This window comes from Haliotis asinina, chromosome 15 (assembly GCF_037392515.1).
Source record: "Haliotis asinina isolate JCU_RB_2024 chromosome 15, JCU_Hal_asi_v2, whole genome shotgun sequence".
In the NCBI taxonomy this organism is placed as follows: domain Eukaryota; kingdom Metazoa; phylum Mollusca; class Gastropoda; order Lepetellida; family Haliotidae; genus Haliotis; species Haliotis asinina.
The window spans coordinates 2,277,442-2,299,622 of record NC_090294.1 but is presented as its reverse complement, the minus strand read 5'-3'; the positions used below and the strand labels follow the sequence as shown (position 1 = coordinate 2,299,622).

At 41.6% G+C, this 22,181-nt stretch overlaps 1 protein-coding gene across 2 annotated transcripts in view; it reads right to left on the bottom strand.

The window, feature by feature from the left end:
• Positions 1-22,181, bottom strand: part of LOC137265957 (tRNA (34-2'-O)-methyltransferase regulator WDR6-like) — a 34,305-nt gene that overhangs the window by 6,336 nt on the left and 5,788 nt on the right. For both annotated transcript variants that reach the window (XM_067801443.1, XM_067801442.1), the window contains exons 7-20: positions 21,627-21,854; positions 21,437-21,499; positions 20,966-21,013; positions 20,107-20,211; positions 19,295-19,368; positions 18,876-19,027; positions 18,656-18,762; positions 17,910-18,074; positions 17,532-17,696; positions 16,990-17,064; positions 3,039-3,218; positions 2,600-2,663; positions 1,314-1,379; positions 317-827 (exon numbers count right to left, since the gene is read on the bottom strand). In XM_067801443.1, coding sequence (XP_067657544.1) covers positions 317-827; positions 1,314-1,379; positions 2,600-2,663; positions 3,039-3,218; positions 16,990-17,064; positions 17,532-17,696; positions 17,910-18,074; positions 18,656-18,762; positions 18,876-19,027; positions 19,295-19,368; positions 20,107-20,211; positions 20,966-21,013; positions 21,437-21,499; positions 21,627-21,854 — 2,003 coding nt within the window. The remainder of the gene's footprint in view (positions 1-316; positions 828-1,313; positions 1,380-2,599; positions 2,664-3,038; positions 3,219-16,989; positions 17,065-17,531; positions 17,697-17,909; positions 18,075-18,655; positions 18,763-18,875; positions 19,028-19,294; positions 19,369-20,106; positions 20,212-20,965; positions 21,014-21,436; positions 21,500-21,626; positions 21,855-22,181) is intronic.

Below are 22,181 nucleotides of genomic sequence, written 5' to 3'. Positions count from 1 at the left end.
GATGTGATAATAACAGCATTATCTTTGTGTGTGGCTAAACATACAGCCCAAAGAAACTGCAAAAATTTTAAAACACAAGTCTCAATTACAAATTAAATTAGTCCCAAAGACACTGTCCAAACTCAACACGACTCTAGTAGCATAAGCGTAACACTACAACTCTCAATGCAGAAAATGGTAAGAAAATTGGATAAAACACAAGTAGATAGTATGTAGCACCTTAAGTGGGTGATGTTGAATTATTTACCTGTTTGAAACTTAGACACTGTCTCTCTGTTTAGGTAACTAATGACATAAATGTCCTGTCATAACCTACCTGACGATGGCATCAGAACATGCTGCACCCACAATGTATAAAGTGTCTGGATAGTTAGCAGACACATCCTTCAGACACAGAGCAGTCAGACACAGCAGCCTCGTCTCAGGGTCTGACTGACCTCCATCCACAGATTTGTTCCAGCGATGCCTCTCCCCACACAGGAACACCGAGGACAGGTGTTCATACGAACATGGAATGTCATCATCTGACTGGTAAATCTGACTATTGTCTCTCAACACTAGATTATGTTCCACTGTTGCATCTTTCACATCAGTGATCTCCCCTTGGTTGCTTTGTTTGGAACTAATTACTTTTGACTTGTTAGAAGTGTTGACTGTCACTTTCCATACCTGTATCTGGGCACGACCTCCAGCAGAGAAGACTATTTTTTCACACCCTAGTCCTTGACCTTGACCTTTGTTAGAAGAACAAACAGCAAGTGTCTTTACAGTGGACAGGTGACCTTGAAGTGTATGATGGACTGTGAGGTGGGGTATTCCCCTGTGTGCTGAGGATGAGCTAAGGATATTTATATATTCATATGTACTTGTCTAAGTACAATATTATCATCAAGTGTGAGGCAACCCTTTTCCCAGCAATAACATGACTTCTTTTTCAAATATATACAGAATTCTTTTAACAAAACAACTGATGCTAAACAATGGGTAGTTTATATCCTCAGGGCATCATCCACTACTAAGGCACTAAACGCTTTCTTGTAAGCCTATAGCAAATTATGGAGATGTACAGATTGGCTGTGAGCCTCAACAAAGGGGTTGAATCTGAAATACTCCCTTGTTATATTCCTAGGCTTTTCAGCTCAATACATGTATTCATGGTTTTAACAAAAATGTAAACCAGTAAATGCTCACTCACTCACGATCCCCACCACCCATCCACTCACTAAACCCACCCAATAGGCTCACTCACTCACTCACTCACTCACTCACTCACTCACTCACTCACGGCCATCTATTGACACAAGGAAGGATACAAGATATAGACACCAGCTGTACTGTTGTATCTTCACTGCAAGTTGCCAGGATGTGCACAGGGCTACCTGAAATACACAACATTGTTGGAAAATTACATACAACCCACTATTCAAGGTTGGTGCATTATACTAAGCCCACAGTTTCTTGTTATTTAGAAAGAACAGAGTTTGATAACCTCCATCATCAAATCTATCATTTCAGACGAGTTTCATACTATAATTACACAATGCCATTTAGAAAGTGGTCAAATGTAACATATGTTATACTTAGGATTACACTTTCTAATTAAAGTACACATTCTAGTGCTTTTTTGAGTCAGAGTCAGCCACCAAATCACCAGCACTTGTTGAAGTCACGGTGGCTAAGTGGGTTAGGCAGCTGACTTTTTGTGCTGGCAATTAGGTGCCTCACCCTGAGGGTGTCCGTTTGAATCCCCGATTGGACTGAACGCAAAAAAATACTAAAAAAGTACTAGAACATGTACTGTAACAAGAAAGTGTAATCCCAAATAAAACAAATGTTAGAGTCTCATACTGATGATGATTCAACAAGAGATAGGGATTCGGCAGACTCCATGCCTCAAAGTTTGTGAAAACGTTTTTCACCCTGAAGTCAGAAGTATTCCAGCTATAGGATGGCTGCCAAATCTCAAGGTCAATGCCATCATTAATACTACAAGCAGCAATCCTCTAGAACACGGAGTGGGACCATCTGGCTGCCTCTCACCACAATCATCAGTTGTTAGCATTCAGCTTTAACCAGGTTTTGTGAAACAGTCTTTGTTTTTAATGAACATTTTTTTAAGAGAATAAAAAAGTTAACAGTCTTATCCAAACAAAAGCTTCAGTTCAAAGCCTCGGTTCCAAATAATACAACTGCACATCCTTTCTTCCCCTCATCACTCCAGTTATCACCTACATGCATCATCGCAAAACCATCATTAAGCGGCCTTCACACATCCAACTAAAATTTGACAACACATGTTGTTGAATTCTTAAAAGTTGTCAAACTAGCGCTTTCACCTGTCAAACACTTGTCAAACTTTCATGGCATTTGAGCATCATGTCTCTATCAGTGCAGTCATATGTTAGTCTCATTCACTGTAATTGGTTGTTTTTGAACAACTCGAGTTTGACTACACCGAAAGTGATGGAAAAGTTAGTGAGAATAGAGGCCTATGATATTTCTCAACAACATGTGTTGTTAAACTTTAGTTTGCCATGTGGAGGACGCTTTACAAACACAGACACGAGGCTGCAGCAATATCCACACATGTGAAACTCACCATGCTTTCCCTGGTATGTTGTGATATGCCGGATGTCACACAACTCTCGGCCATGGAGACACCCCTGGATAAAACAGTCCTTGTCTTTGAATGGCATACAGAGGTGACACACATCATGGAGAGTATTTATGTCAACTTCTTTAGCATGAGTAAGACAACATTATGGTGTATATTCTTCCTCCTTCATGGGCGAATGAAAACCAAGATGAAGAGAGCTAAAATTATCCAACGCCCCCTAATCAAGTGAAATATCTGTAAAAGTATTGTGTGAAACAGTGATTTTTACCTTAAATCACACTTTCTTAGACCACTTTTTAAGATCACAAAAGTTCTAAATGTTCTGAGGTACATATTGAGATATTTGGGATGGCAGGTATACAGCGACCTCCATGTTCAAGAAAAAAGATGAACAGATGCTTCAAGTTGCTAAGATTCTGACCTTGAGAATGACCTGTCTTGACCTGCAAGTTGAATCACAGACCAAGATGTGTTTTGTCTTCAAGTAGACAAACCTCGCAGTCTCCCCGTTCAGCTGACAGTCCCAAGCGCGATGTCCACCTCCACACTCCACATCCATTAGTCGTAAATTCTGTGTCACACTCCAAAGTGTGAAGTGAGACTAGAAGAAAATCAACTCTTGTAAGACCTTGGAGTTTTTAACCTTTAATGCCCCCAAATTTCACAGAGCCAGTATCATGCGGTTTAACACTTATTTGACACAATATAGCAAGACAATGTTGTTTATTGTCTCTGTTCCTAGCAGTCCGAAACAGTAAACAATAACATCTGCTCCAGACAAACAATCAAAAGTAACATCTGCTTCAGTGAAACAAGTGCTTGATGGCAGGCAACAAATACAAGTCAGCAGTGTATGACTGAACACAATCAGACTCACTGTGCTTACGATTGTTACATCAATTCTTGTATTAAACAATGCATGATGGTTCCTATCACCTCAAACCACACATCCCAGGTGAATAAAACACTACAATGCTATTCCTTTCCTCACATTGTTTGAATGAATACCTTGACAATTCAAAAATTGTTCATACTAATAAACACCTGGACACACATGTTACTGTTATTCATTTCTGTTTCCCTGGCCAGCCAAGCACACTATCACAGGCACCTGAAGACCAATTCTAACCTGCACATTGATGAGGGACTTTGTTTCCTTGAACACACAGTCACATTATCACAGGCACCTGAAGACCAATTCAGAATCTAACCTGCAGATTGATAAGGGACTTTGTTTCCTTGACCACACAATCACACTATCACAGGCACCTGAAGACCAATTCTAACCTGCAGATTGATGAGGGACTTTGTTTCCTTGAACACACAGTCACATTATCACAGACACCTGAAGACCAATTCAGAATCTAACCTGCAGATTGATAAGGGACTTTGTTTCCTTGACCACACAGTCACATTATCACAGACACCTGAAGACCAATTCAGAATTTAACCTGCAGATTGATAAGGGACTTTGTTTCCTTGACCACACAATCACACTATCACAGGCACCTGAAGACCAATTCTAACCTGCACATTGATGAGGGACTTTGTTTCCTTGACCACACAATCACATTATCACAGACACCTGAAGACCAATTCAGAATCTAACCTGCAGATTGATAAGGGACTTTGTTTCCTTGACCACACAGTCACATTATCACAGACACCTGAAGACCAATTCAGAATTTAACCTGCACATTGATAAGGGACTTTGTTTCCTTGACCACACAGTCACACTATCACAGGCACCTGAAGACCAATTCAGAATCTAACCTGCAGATTGATAAGGGACTTTGTTTCCTTGACCACACAGTCACATTATCACAGACACCTGAAGACCAATTCAGAATTTAACCTGCACATTGATGAGGGACTTTGTTTCCTTGACCACACAGTCACACTATCACAGGCACCTGAAGACCAATTCAGAATCTAACCTGCACATTGATAAGGGACTTTGTTTCCTTGACCACACAGTCACACTATCACAGACACCTGAAGACCAATTCAGAATCTAACCTGCAGATTGATAAGGGACTTTGTTTCCTTGACCACACAGTCACACTATCACAGGCACCTGATGACCAATTCAGAATCTAACCTGCAGATTGATAAGGGACTTTGTTTCCTTCACCACACAGTCACACTATCACAGGCACCTGAAGACCAATTCAGAATCTAACCTGCACATTGATAAGGGACTTTGTTTCCTTGACCACACAATCACATTATCACAGACACCTGAAGACCAATTCAGAATTTAACCTGCACATTGATAAGGGACTTTGTTTCCTTGAACACACAGTCACACTATCACAGGCACCTGAAGACCAATTCAGAATCTAACCTGCAGATTGATAAGGGACTTTGTTTCCTTGACCACACAGTCACATTATCACAGACACCTGAAGACCAATTCAGAATCTAACCTGCACATTGATGAGGGACTTTGTTTCCTTGACCACACAGTCACACTATCACAGGCACCTGAAGACCAATTCAGAATCTAACCTGCAGATTGATAAGGGACTTTGTTTCCTTGAACACACAGTCACACTATCACAGGCACCTGAAGACCAATTCTAACCTGCACATTGATGAGGGACTTTGTTTCCTTGAACACACAATCACACTATCACAGGCACCTGAAGACCAATTCAGAATCTAACCTGCAGATTGATAAGGGACTTTGTTTCCTTCACCACACAATCACACTATCACAGGCACCTGAAGACCAATTCTAACCTGCACATTGATGAGAGACTTTGTTTCCTTGAACACACAGTCACATTATCACAGACACCTGAAGACCAATTCAGAATCTAACCTGCAGATTGATAAGGGACTTTGTTTCCTTGACCACACAGTCACATTATCACAGACACCTGAAGACCAATTCAGAATTTAACCTGCACATTGATAAGGGACTTTGTTTCCTTGAACACACAGTCACACTATCACAGGCACCTGAAGACCAATTCAGAATCTAACCTGCAGATTGATAAGGGACTTTGTTTCCTTGACCACACAGTCACATTATCACAGACACCTGAAGACCAATTCAGAATTTAACCTGCACATTGATGAGGGACTTTGTTTCCTTGACCACACAGTCACACTATCACAGGCACCTGAAGACCAATTCAGAATCTAACCTGCACATTGATAAGGGACTTTGTTTCCTTGACCACACAGTCACACTATCACAGACACCTGAAGACCAATTCAGAATCTAACCTGCAGATTGATAAGGGACTTTGTTTCCTTGACCACACAGTCACACTATCACAGGCACCTGATGACCAATTCAGAATCTAACCTGCAGATTGATAAGGGACTTTGTTTCCTTCACCACACAGTCACATTATCACAGACACCTGAAGACCAATTCAGAATCTAACCTGCAGATTGATAAGGGACTTTGTTTCCTTGACCACACAATCACATTATCACAGACACCTGAAGACCAATTCAGAATTTAACCTGCAGATTGATAAGGGACTTTGTTTCCTTGAACACACAGTCACACTATCACAGGCACCTGAAGACCAATTCAGAATCTAACCTGCAGATTGATAAGGGACTTTGTTTCCTTGACCACACAGTCACATTATCACAGACACCTGAAGACCAATTCAGAATCTAACCTGCACATTGATGAGGGACTTTGTTTCCTTGACCACACAGTCACACTATCACAGGCACCTGAAGACCAATTCAGAATTTAACCTGCAGATTGATAAGGGACTTTGTTTCCTTGAACACACAGTCACACTATCACAGGCACCTGAAGACCAATTCTAACCTGCACATTGATGAGGGACTTTGTTTCCTTGAACACACAATCACACTATCACAGGCACCTGAAGACCAATTCAGAATCTAACCTGCAGATTGATAAGGGACTTTGTTTCCTTGACCACACAATCACACTATCACAGGCACCTGAAGACCAATTCTAACCTGCACATTGATGAGAGACTTTGTTTCCTTGAACACACAGTCACATTATCACAGACACCTGAAGACCAATTCAGAATCTAACCTGCAGATTGATAAGGGACTTTGTTTCCTTGACCACACAGTCATAGTAACACGAGCACCTGAAGACCAACCTGCACATTGATGAGGGACTTTGTTTCCTTGACCACACAATCACATTATCACAGACACCTGAAGACCAATTCAGAATCTAACCTGCAGATTGATAAGGGACTTTGTTTCCTTGACCACACAATCACATTATCACAGACACCTGAAGACCAACCTGCACATTGATAAGGGACTTTGTTTCCTTGACCACACAATCACATTATCACAGACACCTGAAGACCAATTCAGAATTTAACCTGCACATTGATAAGGGACTTTGTTTCCTTGAACACACAGTCACACTATCACAGGCACCTGAAGACCAATTCAGAATCTAACCTGCAGATTGATAAGGGACTTTGTTTCCTTGACCACACAGTCACATCATCACAGACACCTGAAGACCAATTCAGAATTTAACCTGCACATTGATGAGGGACTTTGTTTCCTTCACCACACAGTCACACTATCACAGGCACCTGAAGACCAATTCAGAATCTAACCTGCACATTGATAAGGGACTTTGTTTCCTTGACCACACAGTCACATTATCACAGACACCTGAAGACCAATTCAGAATCTAACCTGCACATTGATGAGGGACTTTGTTTCCTTGACCACACAGTCACACTATCACAGGCACCTGAAGACCAATTCAGAATTTAACCTGCAGATTGATAAGGGACTTTGTTTCCTTGAACACACAGTCACACTATCACAGGCACCTGAAGACCAATTCTAACCTGCACATTGATGAGGGACTTTGTTTCCTTGAACACACAATCACACTATCACAGGCACCTGAAGACCAATTCAGAATCTAACCTGCAGATTGATAAGGGACTTTGTTTCCTTGACCACACAATCACACTATCACAGGCACCTGAAGACCAATTCTAACCTGCACATTGATGAGAGACTTTGTTTCCTTGAACACACAGTCACATTATCACAGACACCTGAAGACCAATTCAGAATCTAACCTGCAGATTGATAAGGGACTTTGTTTCCTTGACCACACAGTCATAGTAACACGAGCACCTGAAGACCAACCTGCACATTGATGAGGGACTTTGTTTCCTTGACCACACAATCACATTATCACAGACACCTGAAGACCAATTCAGAATCTAACCTGCAGATTGATAAGGGACTTTGTTTCCTTGACCACACAATCACATTATCACAGACACCTGAAGACCAACCTGCACATTGATAAGGGACTTTGTTTCCTTGACCACACAATCACATTATCACAGACACCTGAAGACCAATTCAGAATTTAACCTGCACATTGATAAGGGACTTTGTTTCCTTGAACACACAGTCACACTATCACAGGCACCTGAAGACCAATTCAGAATCTAACCTGCAGATTGATAAGGGACTTTGTTTCCTTGACCACACAGTCACATCATCACAGACACCTGAAGACCAATTCAGAATTTAACCTGCACATTGATGAGGGACTTTGTTTCCTTCACCACACAGTCACACTATCACAGGCACCTGAAGACCAATTCAGAATCTAACCTGCACATTGATAAGGGACTTTGTTTCCTTGACCACACAGTCACATTATCACAGACACCTGAAGACCAATTCAGAATCTAACCTGCACATTGATGAGGGACTTTGTTTCCTTGACCACACAGTCACACTATCACAGGCACCTGAAGACCAATTCAGAATTTAACCTGCAGATTGATAAGGGACTTTGTTTCCTTGAACACACAGTCACACTATCACAGGCACCTGAAGACCAATTCTAACCTGCACATTGATGAGGGACTTTGTTTCCTTGAACACACAATCACACTATCACAGGCACCTGAAGACCAATTCAGAATCTAACCTGCAGATTGATAAGGGACTTTGTTTCCTTGACCACACAATCACACTATCACAGGCACCTGAAGACCAATTCTAACCTGCACATTGATGAGAGACTTTGTTTTCTTGAACACACAGTCACATTATCACAGACACCTGAAGACCAATTCAGAATCTAACCTGCAGATTGATAAGGGACTTTGTTTCCTTGACCACACAGTCATAGTAACACGAGCACCTGAAGACCAACCTGCACATTGATGAGGGACTTTGTTTCCTTGACCACACAATCACATTATCACAGACACCTGAAGACCAATTCAGAATCTAACCTGCAGATTGATAAGGGACTTTGTTTCCTTGACCACACAATCACATTATCACAGACACCTGAAGACCAACCTGCACATTGATAAGGGACTTTGTTTCCTTGACCACACAATCACATTATCACAGACACCTGAAGACCAATTCAGAATTTAACCTGCACATTGATAAGGGACTTTGTTTCCTTGAACACACAGTCACACTATCACAGGCACCTGAAGACCAATTCAGAATCTAACCTGCAGATTGATAAGGGACTTTGTTTCCTTGACCACACAGTCACATTATCACAGACACCTGAAGACCAATTCAGAATTTAACCTGCACATTGATGAGGGACTTTGTTTCCTTCACCACACAGTCACACTATCACAGGCACCTGAAGACCAATTCAGAATCTAACCTGCACATTGATAAGGGACTTTGTTTCCTTGACCACACAGTCACACTATCACAGACACCTGAAGACCAATTCAGAATCTAACCTGCAGATTGATAAGGGACTTTGTTTCCTTGACCACACAGTCACACTATCACAGGCACCTGAAGACCAATTCAGAATTTAACCTGCACATTGATAAGGGACTTTGTTTCCTTGACCACACAGTCACACTATCACAGGCACCTGAAGACCAATTCAGAATCTAACCTGCACATTGATAAGGGACTTTGTTTCCTTGACCACACAGTCACATTATCACAGACACCTGAAGACCAATTCAGAATTTAACCTGCAGATTGATAAGGGACTTTGTTTCCTTGAACACACAGTCACATTATCACAGGCACCTGAAGACCAATTCAGAATTTAACCTGCAGATTGATAAGGGACTTTGTTTCCTTGACCACACAGTCACATTATCACAGACACCTGAAGACCAATTCAGAATTTAACCTGCACATTGATGAGGGACTTTGTTTCCTTGACCACACAGTCACACTATCACAGGCACCTGAAGACCAATTCAGAATCTAACCTGCAGATTGATAAGGGACTTTGTTTCCTTGACCACACAGTCACACTATCACAGGCACCTGAAGACCAATTCTAACCTGCACATTGATGAGGGACTTTGTTTCCTTGAACACACAATCACATTCTCACAGACACCTGAAGACCAATCCAGAATCTAACCTGCAGATTGATAAGGGACTTTGTTTCCTTGACCACACAATCACACTATCACAGGCACCTGAAGACCAATTCTAACCTGCACATTGATGAGGGACTTTGTTTCCTTGAACACACAGTCACATTATCACAGACACCTGAAGACCAATTCAGAATCTAACCTGCAGATTGATAAGGGACTTTGTTTCCTTGACCACACAGTCATAGTAACACGAGCACCTGAAGACCAACCTGCACATTGATGAGGGACTTTGTTTCCTTGACCACACAATCACATTATCACAGACACCTGAAGACCAATTCAGAATCTAACCTGCAGATTGATAAGGGACTTTGTTTCCTTGACCACACAATCACATTATCACAGACACCTGAAGACCAACCTGCACATTGATAAGGGACTTTGTTTCCTTGACCACACAATCACATTATCACAGACACCTGAAGACCAATTCAGAATTTAACCTGCACATTGATAAGGGACTTTGTTTCCTTGAACACACAGTCACACTATCACAGGCACCTGAAGACCAATTCAGAATCTAACCTGCAGATTGATAAGGGACTTTGTTTCCTTGACCACACAGTCACATTATCACAGACACCTGAAGACCAATTCAGAATTTAACCTGCACATTGATGAGGGACTTTGTTTCCTTCACCACACAGTCACACTATCACAGGCACCTGAAGACCAATTCAGAATCTAACCTGCACATTGATAAGGGACTTTGTTTCCTTGACCACACAGTCACACTATCACAGACACCTGAAGACCAATTCAGAATCTAACCTGCAGATTGATAAGGGACTTTGTTTCCTTGACCACACAGTCACACTATCACAGGCACCTGAAGACCAATTCAGAATCTAACCTGCAGATTGATAAGGGACTTTGTTTCCTTGAACACACAGTCACACTATCACAGGCACCTGAAGACCAATTCAGAATCTAACCTGCACATTGATAAGGGACTTTGTTTCCTTGACCACACAGTCACATTATCACAGACACCTGAAGACCAATTCAGAATTTAACCTGCAGATTGATAAGGGACTTTGTTTCCTTGAACACACAGTCACATTATCACAGGCACCTGAAGACCAATTCAGAATTTAACCTGCAGATTGATAAGGGACTTTGTTTCCTTGACCACACAGTCACATTATCACAGACACCTGAAGACCAATTCAGAATTTAACCTGCACATTGATGAGGGACTTTGTTTCCTTGACCACACAGTCACACTATCACAGGCACCTGAAGACCAATTCAGAATCTAACCTGCAGATTGATAAGGGACTTTGTTTCCTTGACCACACAGTCACACTATCACAGGCACCTGAAGACCAATTCTAACCTGCACATTGATGAGGGACTTTGTTTCCTTGAACACACAATCACATTATCACAGACACCTGAAGACCAATCCAGAATCTAACCTGCAGATTGATAAGGGACTTTGTTTCCTTGACCACACAATCACACTATCACAGGCACCTGAAGACCAATTCAGAATTTAACCTGCACATTGATGAGGGACTTTGTTTCCTTGACCACACAGTCACACTATCACAGGCACCTGAAGACCAATTCAGAATCTAACCTGCACATTGATAAGGGACTTTGTTTCCTTGACCACACAGTCACACTATCACAGACACCTGAAGACCAATTCAGAATCTAACCTGCAGATTGATAAGGGACTTTGTTTCCTTGACCACACAGTCACACTATCACAGGCACCTGAAGACCAATTCAGAATCTAACCTGCAGATTGATAAGGGACTTTGTTTCCTTGAACACACAGTCACATTATCACAGGCACCTGAAGACCAATTCAGAATTTAACCTGCAGATTGATAAGGGACTTTGTTTCCTTGACCACACAGTCACATTATCACAGACACCTGAAGACCAATTCAGAATTTAACCTGCACATTGATGAGGGACTTTGTTTCCTTGACCACACAGTCACACTATCACAGGCACCTGAAGACCAATTCTAACCTGCACATTGATGAGGGACTTTGTTTCCTTGACCACACAATCACATTATCACAGACACCTGAAGACCAATTCAGAATCTAACCTGCAGATTGATAAGGGACTTTGTTTCCTTGACCACACAATCACACTATCACAGGCACCTGAAGACCAATTCTAACCTGCACATTGATGAGGGACTTTGTTTCCTTGAACACACAGTCACATTATCACAGACACCTGAAGACCAATTCAGAATCTAGCCTGCAGATTGATGAGGGACTTTGTTTCCTTGACCACACAGTCATAGTAACACGAGCACCTGAAGACCAACCTGCACATTGATGAGGGACTTTGTTTCCTTGACCACACAATCACATTATCACAGACACCTGAAGACCAATTCAGAATCTAACCTGCAGATTGATAAGGGACTTTGTTTCCTTGACCACACAGTCACACTATCACAGGCACCTGAAGACCAATTCAGAATCTAACCTGCAGATTGATAAGGGACTTTGTTTCCTTGACCACACAGTCACATTATCACAGACACCTGAAGACCAATTCAGAATTTAACCTGCAGATTGATAAGGGACTTTGTTTCCTTGAACACACAGTCACACTATCACAGGCACCTGAAGACCAATTCAGAATCTAACCTGCAGATTGATAAGGGACTTTGTTTCCTTGACCACACAGTCACATTATCACAGACACCTGAAGACCAATTCAGAATTTAACCTGCACATTGATGAGGGACTTTGTTTCCTTGACCACACAGTCACATTATCACAGGCACCTGAAGACCAATTCAGAATCTAACCTGCAGATTGATAAGGGACTTTGTTTCCTTGACCAGACAGTCACACTATCACAGGCACCTGAAGACCAATTCTAACCTGCACATTGATGAGGGACTTTGTTTCCTTGAACACACAATCACATTATCACAGGCACCTGAAGACCAATTCAGAATCTAACCTGCAGATTGATAAGGGACTTTGTTTCCTTGACCACACAATCACACTATCACAGGCACCTGAAGACCAATTCTAACCTGCACATTGATGAGGGACTTTGTTTCCTTGAACACACAGTCACATTATCACAGGCACCTGAAGACCAATTCAGAATCTAACCTGCAGATTGATAAGGGACTTTGTTTCCTTGAACACACAGTCATAGTAACACGAGCACCTGAAGACCAACCTGCACATTGATAAGGGACTTTGTTTCCTTGACCACACAATCAAATCATCACAGACACCTGAAGACCAATTCAGAATCTAACCTGCAGATTGATAAGGGACTTTGTTTCCTTGACCACACAATCACATTATCACAGACACCTGAAGACCAACCTGCACATTGATAAGGGACTTTGTTTCCTTGACCACACAATCACATTATCACAGACACCTGAAGACCAACCTGCACATTGATAAGGGACTTTGTTTCCTTGACCACACAGTCACACTATCACAGACACCTGAAGACCAATTCAGAATTTAACCTGCACATTGATGAGGGACTTTGTTTCCTTGACCACACAGTCACACTATCACAGGCACCTGAAGACCAATTCAGAATCTAACCTGCAGATTGATAAGGGACTTTGTTTCCTTGACCAGACAGTCACACTATGACAGGCACCTGAAGACCAATTCTAACCTGCACATTGATGAGGGACTTTGTTTCCTTGAACACACAATCACATTATCACAGACACCTGAAGACCAATTCAGAATCTAACCTGCAGATTGATAAGGGACTTTGTTTCCTTGACCACACAATCACACTATCACAGGCACCTGAAGACCAATTCTAACCTGCACATTGATGAGGGACTTTGTTTCCTTGAACACACAGTCACATTATCACAGACACCTGAAGACCAATTCAGAATCTAACCTGCAGATTGATAAGGGACTTTGTTTCCTTGACCACACAGTCATAGTAACACGAGCACCTGAAGACCAACCTGCACATTGATAAGGGACTTTGTTTCCTTGACCACACAATCAAATCATCACAGACACCTGAAGACCAATTCAGAATCTAACCTGCAGATTGATAAGGGACTTTGTTTCCTTGACCACACAATCACATTATCACAGACACCTGAAGACCAACCTGCACATTGATGAGGGACTTTGTTTCCTTGACCACACAATCACATTATCACAGACACCTGAAGACCAATTCAGAATTTAACCTGCACACTGATAAGGGACTTTGTTTCCTTGAACACACAGTCACACTATCACAGGCACCTGAAGACCAATTCAGAATCTAACCTGCAGATTGATAAGGGACTTTGTTTCCTTGACCACACAGTCACATTATCACAGACACCTGAAGACCAATTCAGAATTTAACCTGCACATTGATGAGGGACTTTGTTTCCTTCACCACACAGTCACACTATCACAGGCACCTGAAGACCAATTCAGAATCTAACCTGCAGATTGATAAGGGACTTTGTTTCCTTGACCACACAGTCACACTATCACAGACACCTGAAGACCAATTCAGAATCTAACCTGCAGATTGATAAGGGACTTAGTTTCCTTGACCACACAGTCACACTATCACAGGCACCTGAAGACCAATTCAGAATCTAACCTGCAGATTGATAAGGGACTTTGTTTCCTTGAACACACAGTCACACTATCACAGGCACCTGAAGACCAATTCAGAATCTAACCTGCACATTGATAAGGGACTTTGTTTCCTTGACCACACAGTCACATTATCACAGACACCTGAAGACCAATTCAGAATTTAACCTGCACATTGATAAGGGACTTTGTTTCCTTGAACACACAGTCACATTATCACAGGCACCTGAAGACCAATTCAGAATCTAACCTGCAGATTGATAAGGGACTTTGTTTCCTTGACCACACAGTCACACTATCACAGGCACCTGAAGACCAATTCTAACCTGCACATTGATGAGGGACTTTGTTTCCTTGAACACACAATCACATTATCACAGACACCTGAAGACCAATTCAGAATCTAACCTGCAGATTGATAAGGGACTTAGTTTCCTTGACCACACAATCACACTATCACAGGCACCTGAAGACCAATTCTAACCTGCACATTGATGAGGGACTTTGTTTCCTTGAACACACAGTCACATTATCACAGACACCTGAAGACCAATTCAGAATCTAACCTGCAGATTGATAAGGGACTTTGTTTCCTTGACCACACAGTCATAGTAACACGAGCACCTGAAGACCATCCTGCACATTGATAAGGGACTTTGTTTCCTTGACCACACAATCAAATTATCACAGACACCTGAAGACCAATTCAGAATCTAACCTGCAGATTGATAAGGGACTTTGTTTCCTTGACCACACAATCACATTATCACAGACACATGAAGACCAATTCAGAATTTAACCTGCACATTGATAAGGGACTTTGTTTCCTTGACCACACAGTCACACTATCACAGGCACCTGAAGACCAATTCAGAATCTAACCTGCACATTGATAAGGGACTTTGTTTCCTTGACCACACAGTCACATTATCACAGACACCTGAAGACCAATTCAGAATTTAACCTGCACATTGATGAGGGACTTTGTTTCCTTCACCACACAGTCACACTATCACAGGCACCTGAAGACCAATTCAGAATCTAACCTGCAGATTGATAAGGGACTTTGTTTCCTTGACCACACAGTCACACTATCACAGACACCTGAAGACCAATTCAGAATCTAACCTGCAGATTGATAAGGGACTTTGTTTCCTTGACCACACAGTCACACTATCACAGGCACCTGAAGACCAATTCAGAATCTAACCTGCAGATTGATAAGGGACTTTGTTTCCTTGACCACACAGTCACACTATCACAGGCACCTGAAGACCAATTCAGAATCTAACCTGCACATTGATAAGGGACTTTGTTTCCTTGAACACACAGTCACATTATCACAGACACCTGAAGACCAATTCAGAATTTAACCTGCACATTGATAAGGGACTTTGTTTCCTTGAACACACAGTCACATTATCACAGGCACCTGAAGACCAATTCAGAATCTAACCTGCAGATTGATAAGGGACTTTGTTTCCTTGACCACACAGTCACATTATCACAGACACCTGAAAACCAATTCAGAATTTAACCTGCACATTGATGAGGGACTTTGTTTCCTTGACCACACAGTCACACTATCACAGGCACCTGAAGACCAATTCAGAATCTAACCTGCAGATTGATAAGGGACTTTGTTTCCTTGACCACACAGTCACACTATCACAGGCACCTGAAGACCAATTCTAACCTGCACATTGATGAGGGACTTTGTTTCCTTGAACACACAATCACATTATCACAGACACCTGAAGACCAATTCAGAATCTAACCTGCAGATTGATAAGGGACTTTGTTTCCTTGACCACACAATCACACTATCACAGGCACCTGAAGACCAATTCTAACCTGCACATTGATGAGGGACTTTGTTTCCTTGAACACACAGTCACATTATCACAGGCACCTGAAGACCAATTCAGAATTTAACCTGCACATTGATGAGGGACTTTGTTTCCTTGACCACACAGTCACACTATCACAGGCACCTGAAGACCAATTCAGAATTTAACCTGTACATTGATAAGGGACTTTGTTTCCTTGACCACACAGTCACACTATCACAGGCACCTGAAGACCAATTCAGAATCTAACCTGCAGATTGATAAGGGACTTTGTTTCCTTGACCACACAGTCATAGTAACACGAGCACCTGAAGACCAACCTGCACATTGATAAGGGACTTTGTTTCCTTGACCACACAATCAAATTATCACAGACACCTGAAGACCAATTCAGAATCTAACCTGCAGATTGATAAGGGACTTTGTTTCCTTGACCACACAATCACATTATCACAGACACCTGAAGACCAACCTGCACATTGATAAGGGACTTGTTATGGACTGTAAACGATACCTGTCCAACTTACTGAGTGGAAGCCATAGACCAACGTGTCGTCTGCCGTCACCTGTAGCCGGTCTATCCAGTCCATCCCCTTCATCACCTGTCAAACAAAACCTCAGGTACATGGCCAGTCTACGTCATTATAGATCTCCAAGACAAAACAGCTCAAACACAATAGTTATTTGTTCATGCATTAGTAGCAGGTTCTTTTTCCATGGCATTGGAATTAACTAGGCAAAGTAAATGCCATGTCTTCTAGCAGTCTGCTGTTTCCAGGGTTGATATAAATGCAGTGGTTAGAGCTACGGTTGAACTGATTAACCTCAAGTCTGTCAATGATGATGCGCAAATGTTAATATAGTTAATGTACTTATTTTAAAGTATTGATTTCCATCATTTTTCACATTAATGAGGCCTTAACACCGAAAGTTTGAATGGGTGGTTATTTATCAAGTGAAACCTTTTAGCGAAACTAAAGATTAATATCCTCTAAAACATATTTGTTTTCTCTGGTATACAATATCCCATTTATCCACCTCCACATGTTGGCATAACCTGCATACTGACCCTGTGTGTACTTCGCAGCTTTAGGTCCCTGTCTGTCACATCCCACTGTCTGTACTGTCCATCACGGCCACATGTGTATACCATGTTGCCATGGTAACAGACATCTGTAACACCAGCCTTCCCATGAATCTTTGCAAAGCTTGATGATGGGAGTGAGGATGTTTCCTAAAAATAAAGACAAGTAAGTTTATGAATCTCTGGCAGAGTGCCACACATGTCAACAAAGATACAATTTACTCTTTAATGTATTTACACTGACCGAAACGAAAACATTCAACAGCTGATACTGGAAAATGAATGGACCAATTTGTACAATAACGTCAAGGCAAGACATATGTCATACTCCAAGGGGAAACAACTTCCTCAACCATTACATACTTCATCACCCAGGCTGACATGGTAGCAGTGTACAGTACCACCCCGGTCTCCACACACCAGCACCCCCAGGTCAGTACAAAGAGCACCTGCCGACGCCCACCGCTGTTTACACACTGGCAGGGTCAGACAGGCAGTCTTGATGAGGGAGGCAGCTGACAGAATGTACTGGAAGCAGAAAGCAGATTCAAATGTTTAGATGAAAGCCTGGATGATATAGGAGAGACATGTAACCATGGCAGCATAATACCACAAATCTGCTATATTTGGGCTGATGAAGTTCTAAAAATCTGGTGGCAGACATGTCCAGATGACCTGCCTCTCTGTGACATGAGGCCGCAACTACCAGACTCTGCGGTTTCCCTGTATGTTAAAGGTCAGCCATTGCTGAATTGAAATAGCAGTAAGTCACTCACATTCTCATGAAAACTAGATGTAATGGACATTCTTCATTTATTTACTGAGTTAGCTCTCAACCATAGTAAGCAGAGCTCTCTGTTAAAATTGTTGTTTCACTTGATTATGGTCTTGGGGGATACCAATTTGCATGCTCCAATATCCCACTGGGGTTAAGGTGAACTCAGTCACACTAATACTGAGCAGCACTTATACCTAGGGGCATTAATGTCAAGAATTCTAGGACATCAAGTGATTTTACAAGAATGCACCAAAATATACACATGAAGGGAATTGAGCTAATATTCACAATAAGCATCTGACTACCTGCCACCTCTAATAAAGAAATTTACCATGGTCCCCTGTGGTCCAGTTATCAGCAGGTGCTCTCTGTCCACCCAGATAAGGCCAAACACTTTCCCTTCAAACATCTGACCACCACTGCAAAGTCCACAAGTACCTGGGAATCACATAAGATGTTATATTTGTTTTTCAAAAAGGACTGTTTAAAAATGTATAGATGGTTTTATTTCAAATTGTTAAAAAATTTACCTGAATACATGTATAACGTACCAACATCAAAGACCTTGACAGTGCCAGTTATGTTACCAATAGCAACAAGAGTGTTGCTAGGGGAGACAGCCATGACAGTGTATGACGAGAAGAGTGCATCTTGATACAGACACATCCAAGTGTGAGATGACACACTGTATCGCAGGAGACAACTACAAGAGAAGATAACTGCTGTCAAGTGACATTCACTTAATACACACTAATGTTCACAAATGTTATGATTTCACATTCATCTAATGGAATTCATGGATTTCATTGGTTAGTTCTTGTACCACATCAGAGACAATGACTTCATGTAAATAAATGGATATTATGAGATATGTGTTTAATTCATACTGTATCATTCAATATGGTTATAAAAATACAATACTTATTACAAGGAAGAACGAAAACCAGTGTTATAATGTCCACCCCCCTACCCTCCATTGGTCATGATGAGAACAATGTCCACCCCACACATGGCGACGCTCCTTGCAAAGTCATCCTTCTGCCCCTGGAAATGACAAAGTAACATTAATCTCCCTTCTCCCTTGTTGGGTCATCAGAGTAAAACAATTATCTTCAGCAATACATAATCACTGTTAACAGCCCAGAAATAATTTCAATCTCTGAAAATAGTAATTGTTTTTCCTGAGATATATACATTTCTGACATTCATAGACTTACCTCAGTCCAGTCACAACAACTTACAGTTTCAACATACCATGGTTAAATGGCATCTCTGATGAACACTTTTAGTCATGGTTTCCTTACTCACCTGTAAGTGAGAGGGTACAGATAGACACTCACCTGTAAGTGAGAGGGTACAGATAGACACTCACCTGTAAGTGAGAGGGTACAGACAGACACTCACCTGTAAGTGAGAGGGTACAGACTGACACTCACCTGTAAGTGAGAGGGTACAGACTGACACTCACCTGTAAGTGAGACGGTACAGATAGACACGCACCTGTAAGTGAGAGGGTACAGACAGACACTCACCTGTAAGTGAGAGGATACAGACAGACACTCACCTGTAAGTGAGAGGGTACAGACTGACACTCACCTGTAAGTGAGAGGGTACAAATAGACACTCACCTGTAAGTGAGAGGGTACAGACACCTACCTGTAAGTGAGAGGGTACAGACAGACACCTACCTGTAAGTGAGATGGTACAGACAGACACCTCCCTGTAAGTGAGAAGGTACAGACAGACACCTTCCTGCAAGTGAGAGGGTAGACAGACACTTACCTGTAAGTGAGAGGGTACAGACAGACACAACTGTGGTGCCACCTGCTGCTGGTCGTCATCATCCAGCAACCACATCCTGATGCTGGCATCGCCTCCTCCTGTCACCTGTGACACAGCAAAGGGCGTGGCAATAAACAAAAGACAAACATTTTATTTAAAGTTTCGGACCTGACACTTTGTCTGTATGATTTCCACATACGGCAGCTTAGCTGATTGGCCACTGTGAGAATGCTGAGCCAGCAAAGAGAGTTAATAGAATTATCTGGTGATAGATGCATCTAGGGAATAGTGTACATTTATAAGAATGTATACCCAGGCGATATTGAGGATGGTTCACACTAATTCACAGTTTTGTTCCATATCACTAATAAAATGATTTTCAGATGTAATTACAATACCAACTCCAAATGGTGATGATAAGATCAGACATGTAACAAAACCCTGTAGATAATTTTATAATACAAGGAGAGCAAGCCTAAATATACTCATAAATAGAATGTATAGGTCTTGCAAGTGATTCTTAGGCACTTTCTTCCATGTTTATTTTTCCTGAGAGTCTAACTAAATTTGGCCCCATCTACAACAGATGAGACTGTCGTAGGTTGACAACAGACGTCATGGAAATGTATGTAGTGTGCAAAGTGTCTCTATTACTGAAACACCCAAAAGTCAAAACATACTGACATCAGTTTGTAAGTAAATGAGTCATATGTGTTACACATACTTGGGTTGACAACAATACAATCAAACTAGCTTAAACACATTAAACATGGAGTATTTCACAATGGCATTACATTGGTGGTCTTTTGGTTAAATTTTAAATATTCATATGAAAATACAATCATATAATTCTACATACCACAAAATTTCCACTTTTGTCACAGGCAAGGCTCCAAATACTTTTCCCCTGAAAGTGTATGAATAAATCATTAATCTCTATTTTTATTTGTGTGTGAATGAGTTAAGTCTTATACTGCACTCAGCAATATGGTGGTGGCTCATGGTCACCTGACAGTTTGTTGATCGACATCAAGATCATCAATCTGTACAACTGGCAACCGATGACGTGTCAACCAAGTCTGACCACCCAATCCCATTAGTTGCATCTTATGGCAAGCATGCGTTGCTGAAGGCCTATTCTACCCCGGATCTCGCCTTTTAGGATAAGCATGGGTTAGTGAAGATCAATATTCTAACCTAGGCCCTAATTTTATTTTGTAGCACTAGTAATGTAGAAAAGTTGCATAGCATACTTCAACTATAGTCTATGTAATATAATCATAGTAACAATGGTGGAAATCACAACTGAAATCAATATACATAACTTCACCTTGTGGCCTTTGAACTTGTGTAAAATATTGCCAGCATAGTCCCATACTATACACGTAGCATCCTGAAATAGCAGATGATAAGTATCACAACAACTTATGCAGCATTAATCCATACTAAAATGAGTGGGTTATGTTTTACAATGAGGCTACAAGAACATGTCTTAGGTTCTTAGTCACCATCAACCTTACCTCTCCTATACTGACAAAGATTTCCGCCAAAAGCTCAATGTCCCAGACGCGGGCTGAGTGTCCGTACAAGGTCAACAATGGACTACTCTCCATCCCACACCAGTCTGAGATGGAAGGGTCAAAGCTGTTTGAGGGGAAGGTCAGTTTCCACAGTCGTATTGTGCGGTCGTCTGAGACGGATGCCAGGATGCTGGACTTCAGGTTGTAGTCAATTGAAAATATCACACCCTGGATCGAGGAAATGAGATCACAACACTGATGTTATTAAGAGTATACCCACATCACCAAATTTTCCCAAACTTCTCCCACATCACCTAATAAACACAGAGCCCAGGATGCCTAATATCTGTAACCACTGAACCATGGTGTCACAATGGAGCAGGCTAGGTTTCCAGGTGGGTGTGTCCTTTTGTACATGGTCCATTAATTCCTCCTACATCTAACAAGCTCAACACAGCTTGTGAAATTGAGAAGAACTGTAACATAAAATACTGTAACGTAACATAAAATATATCAGTCATTATTATGGGCCTTGCAAGAATGATATATTGCGAA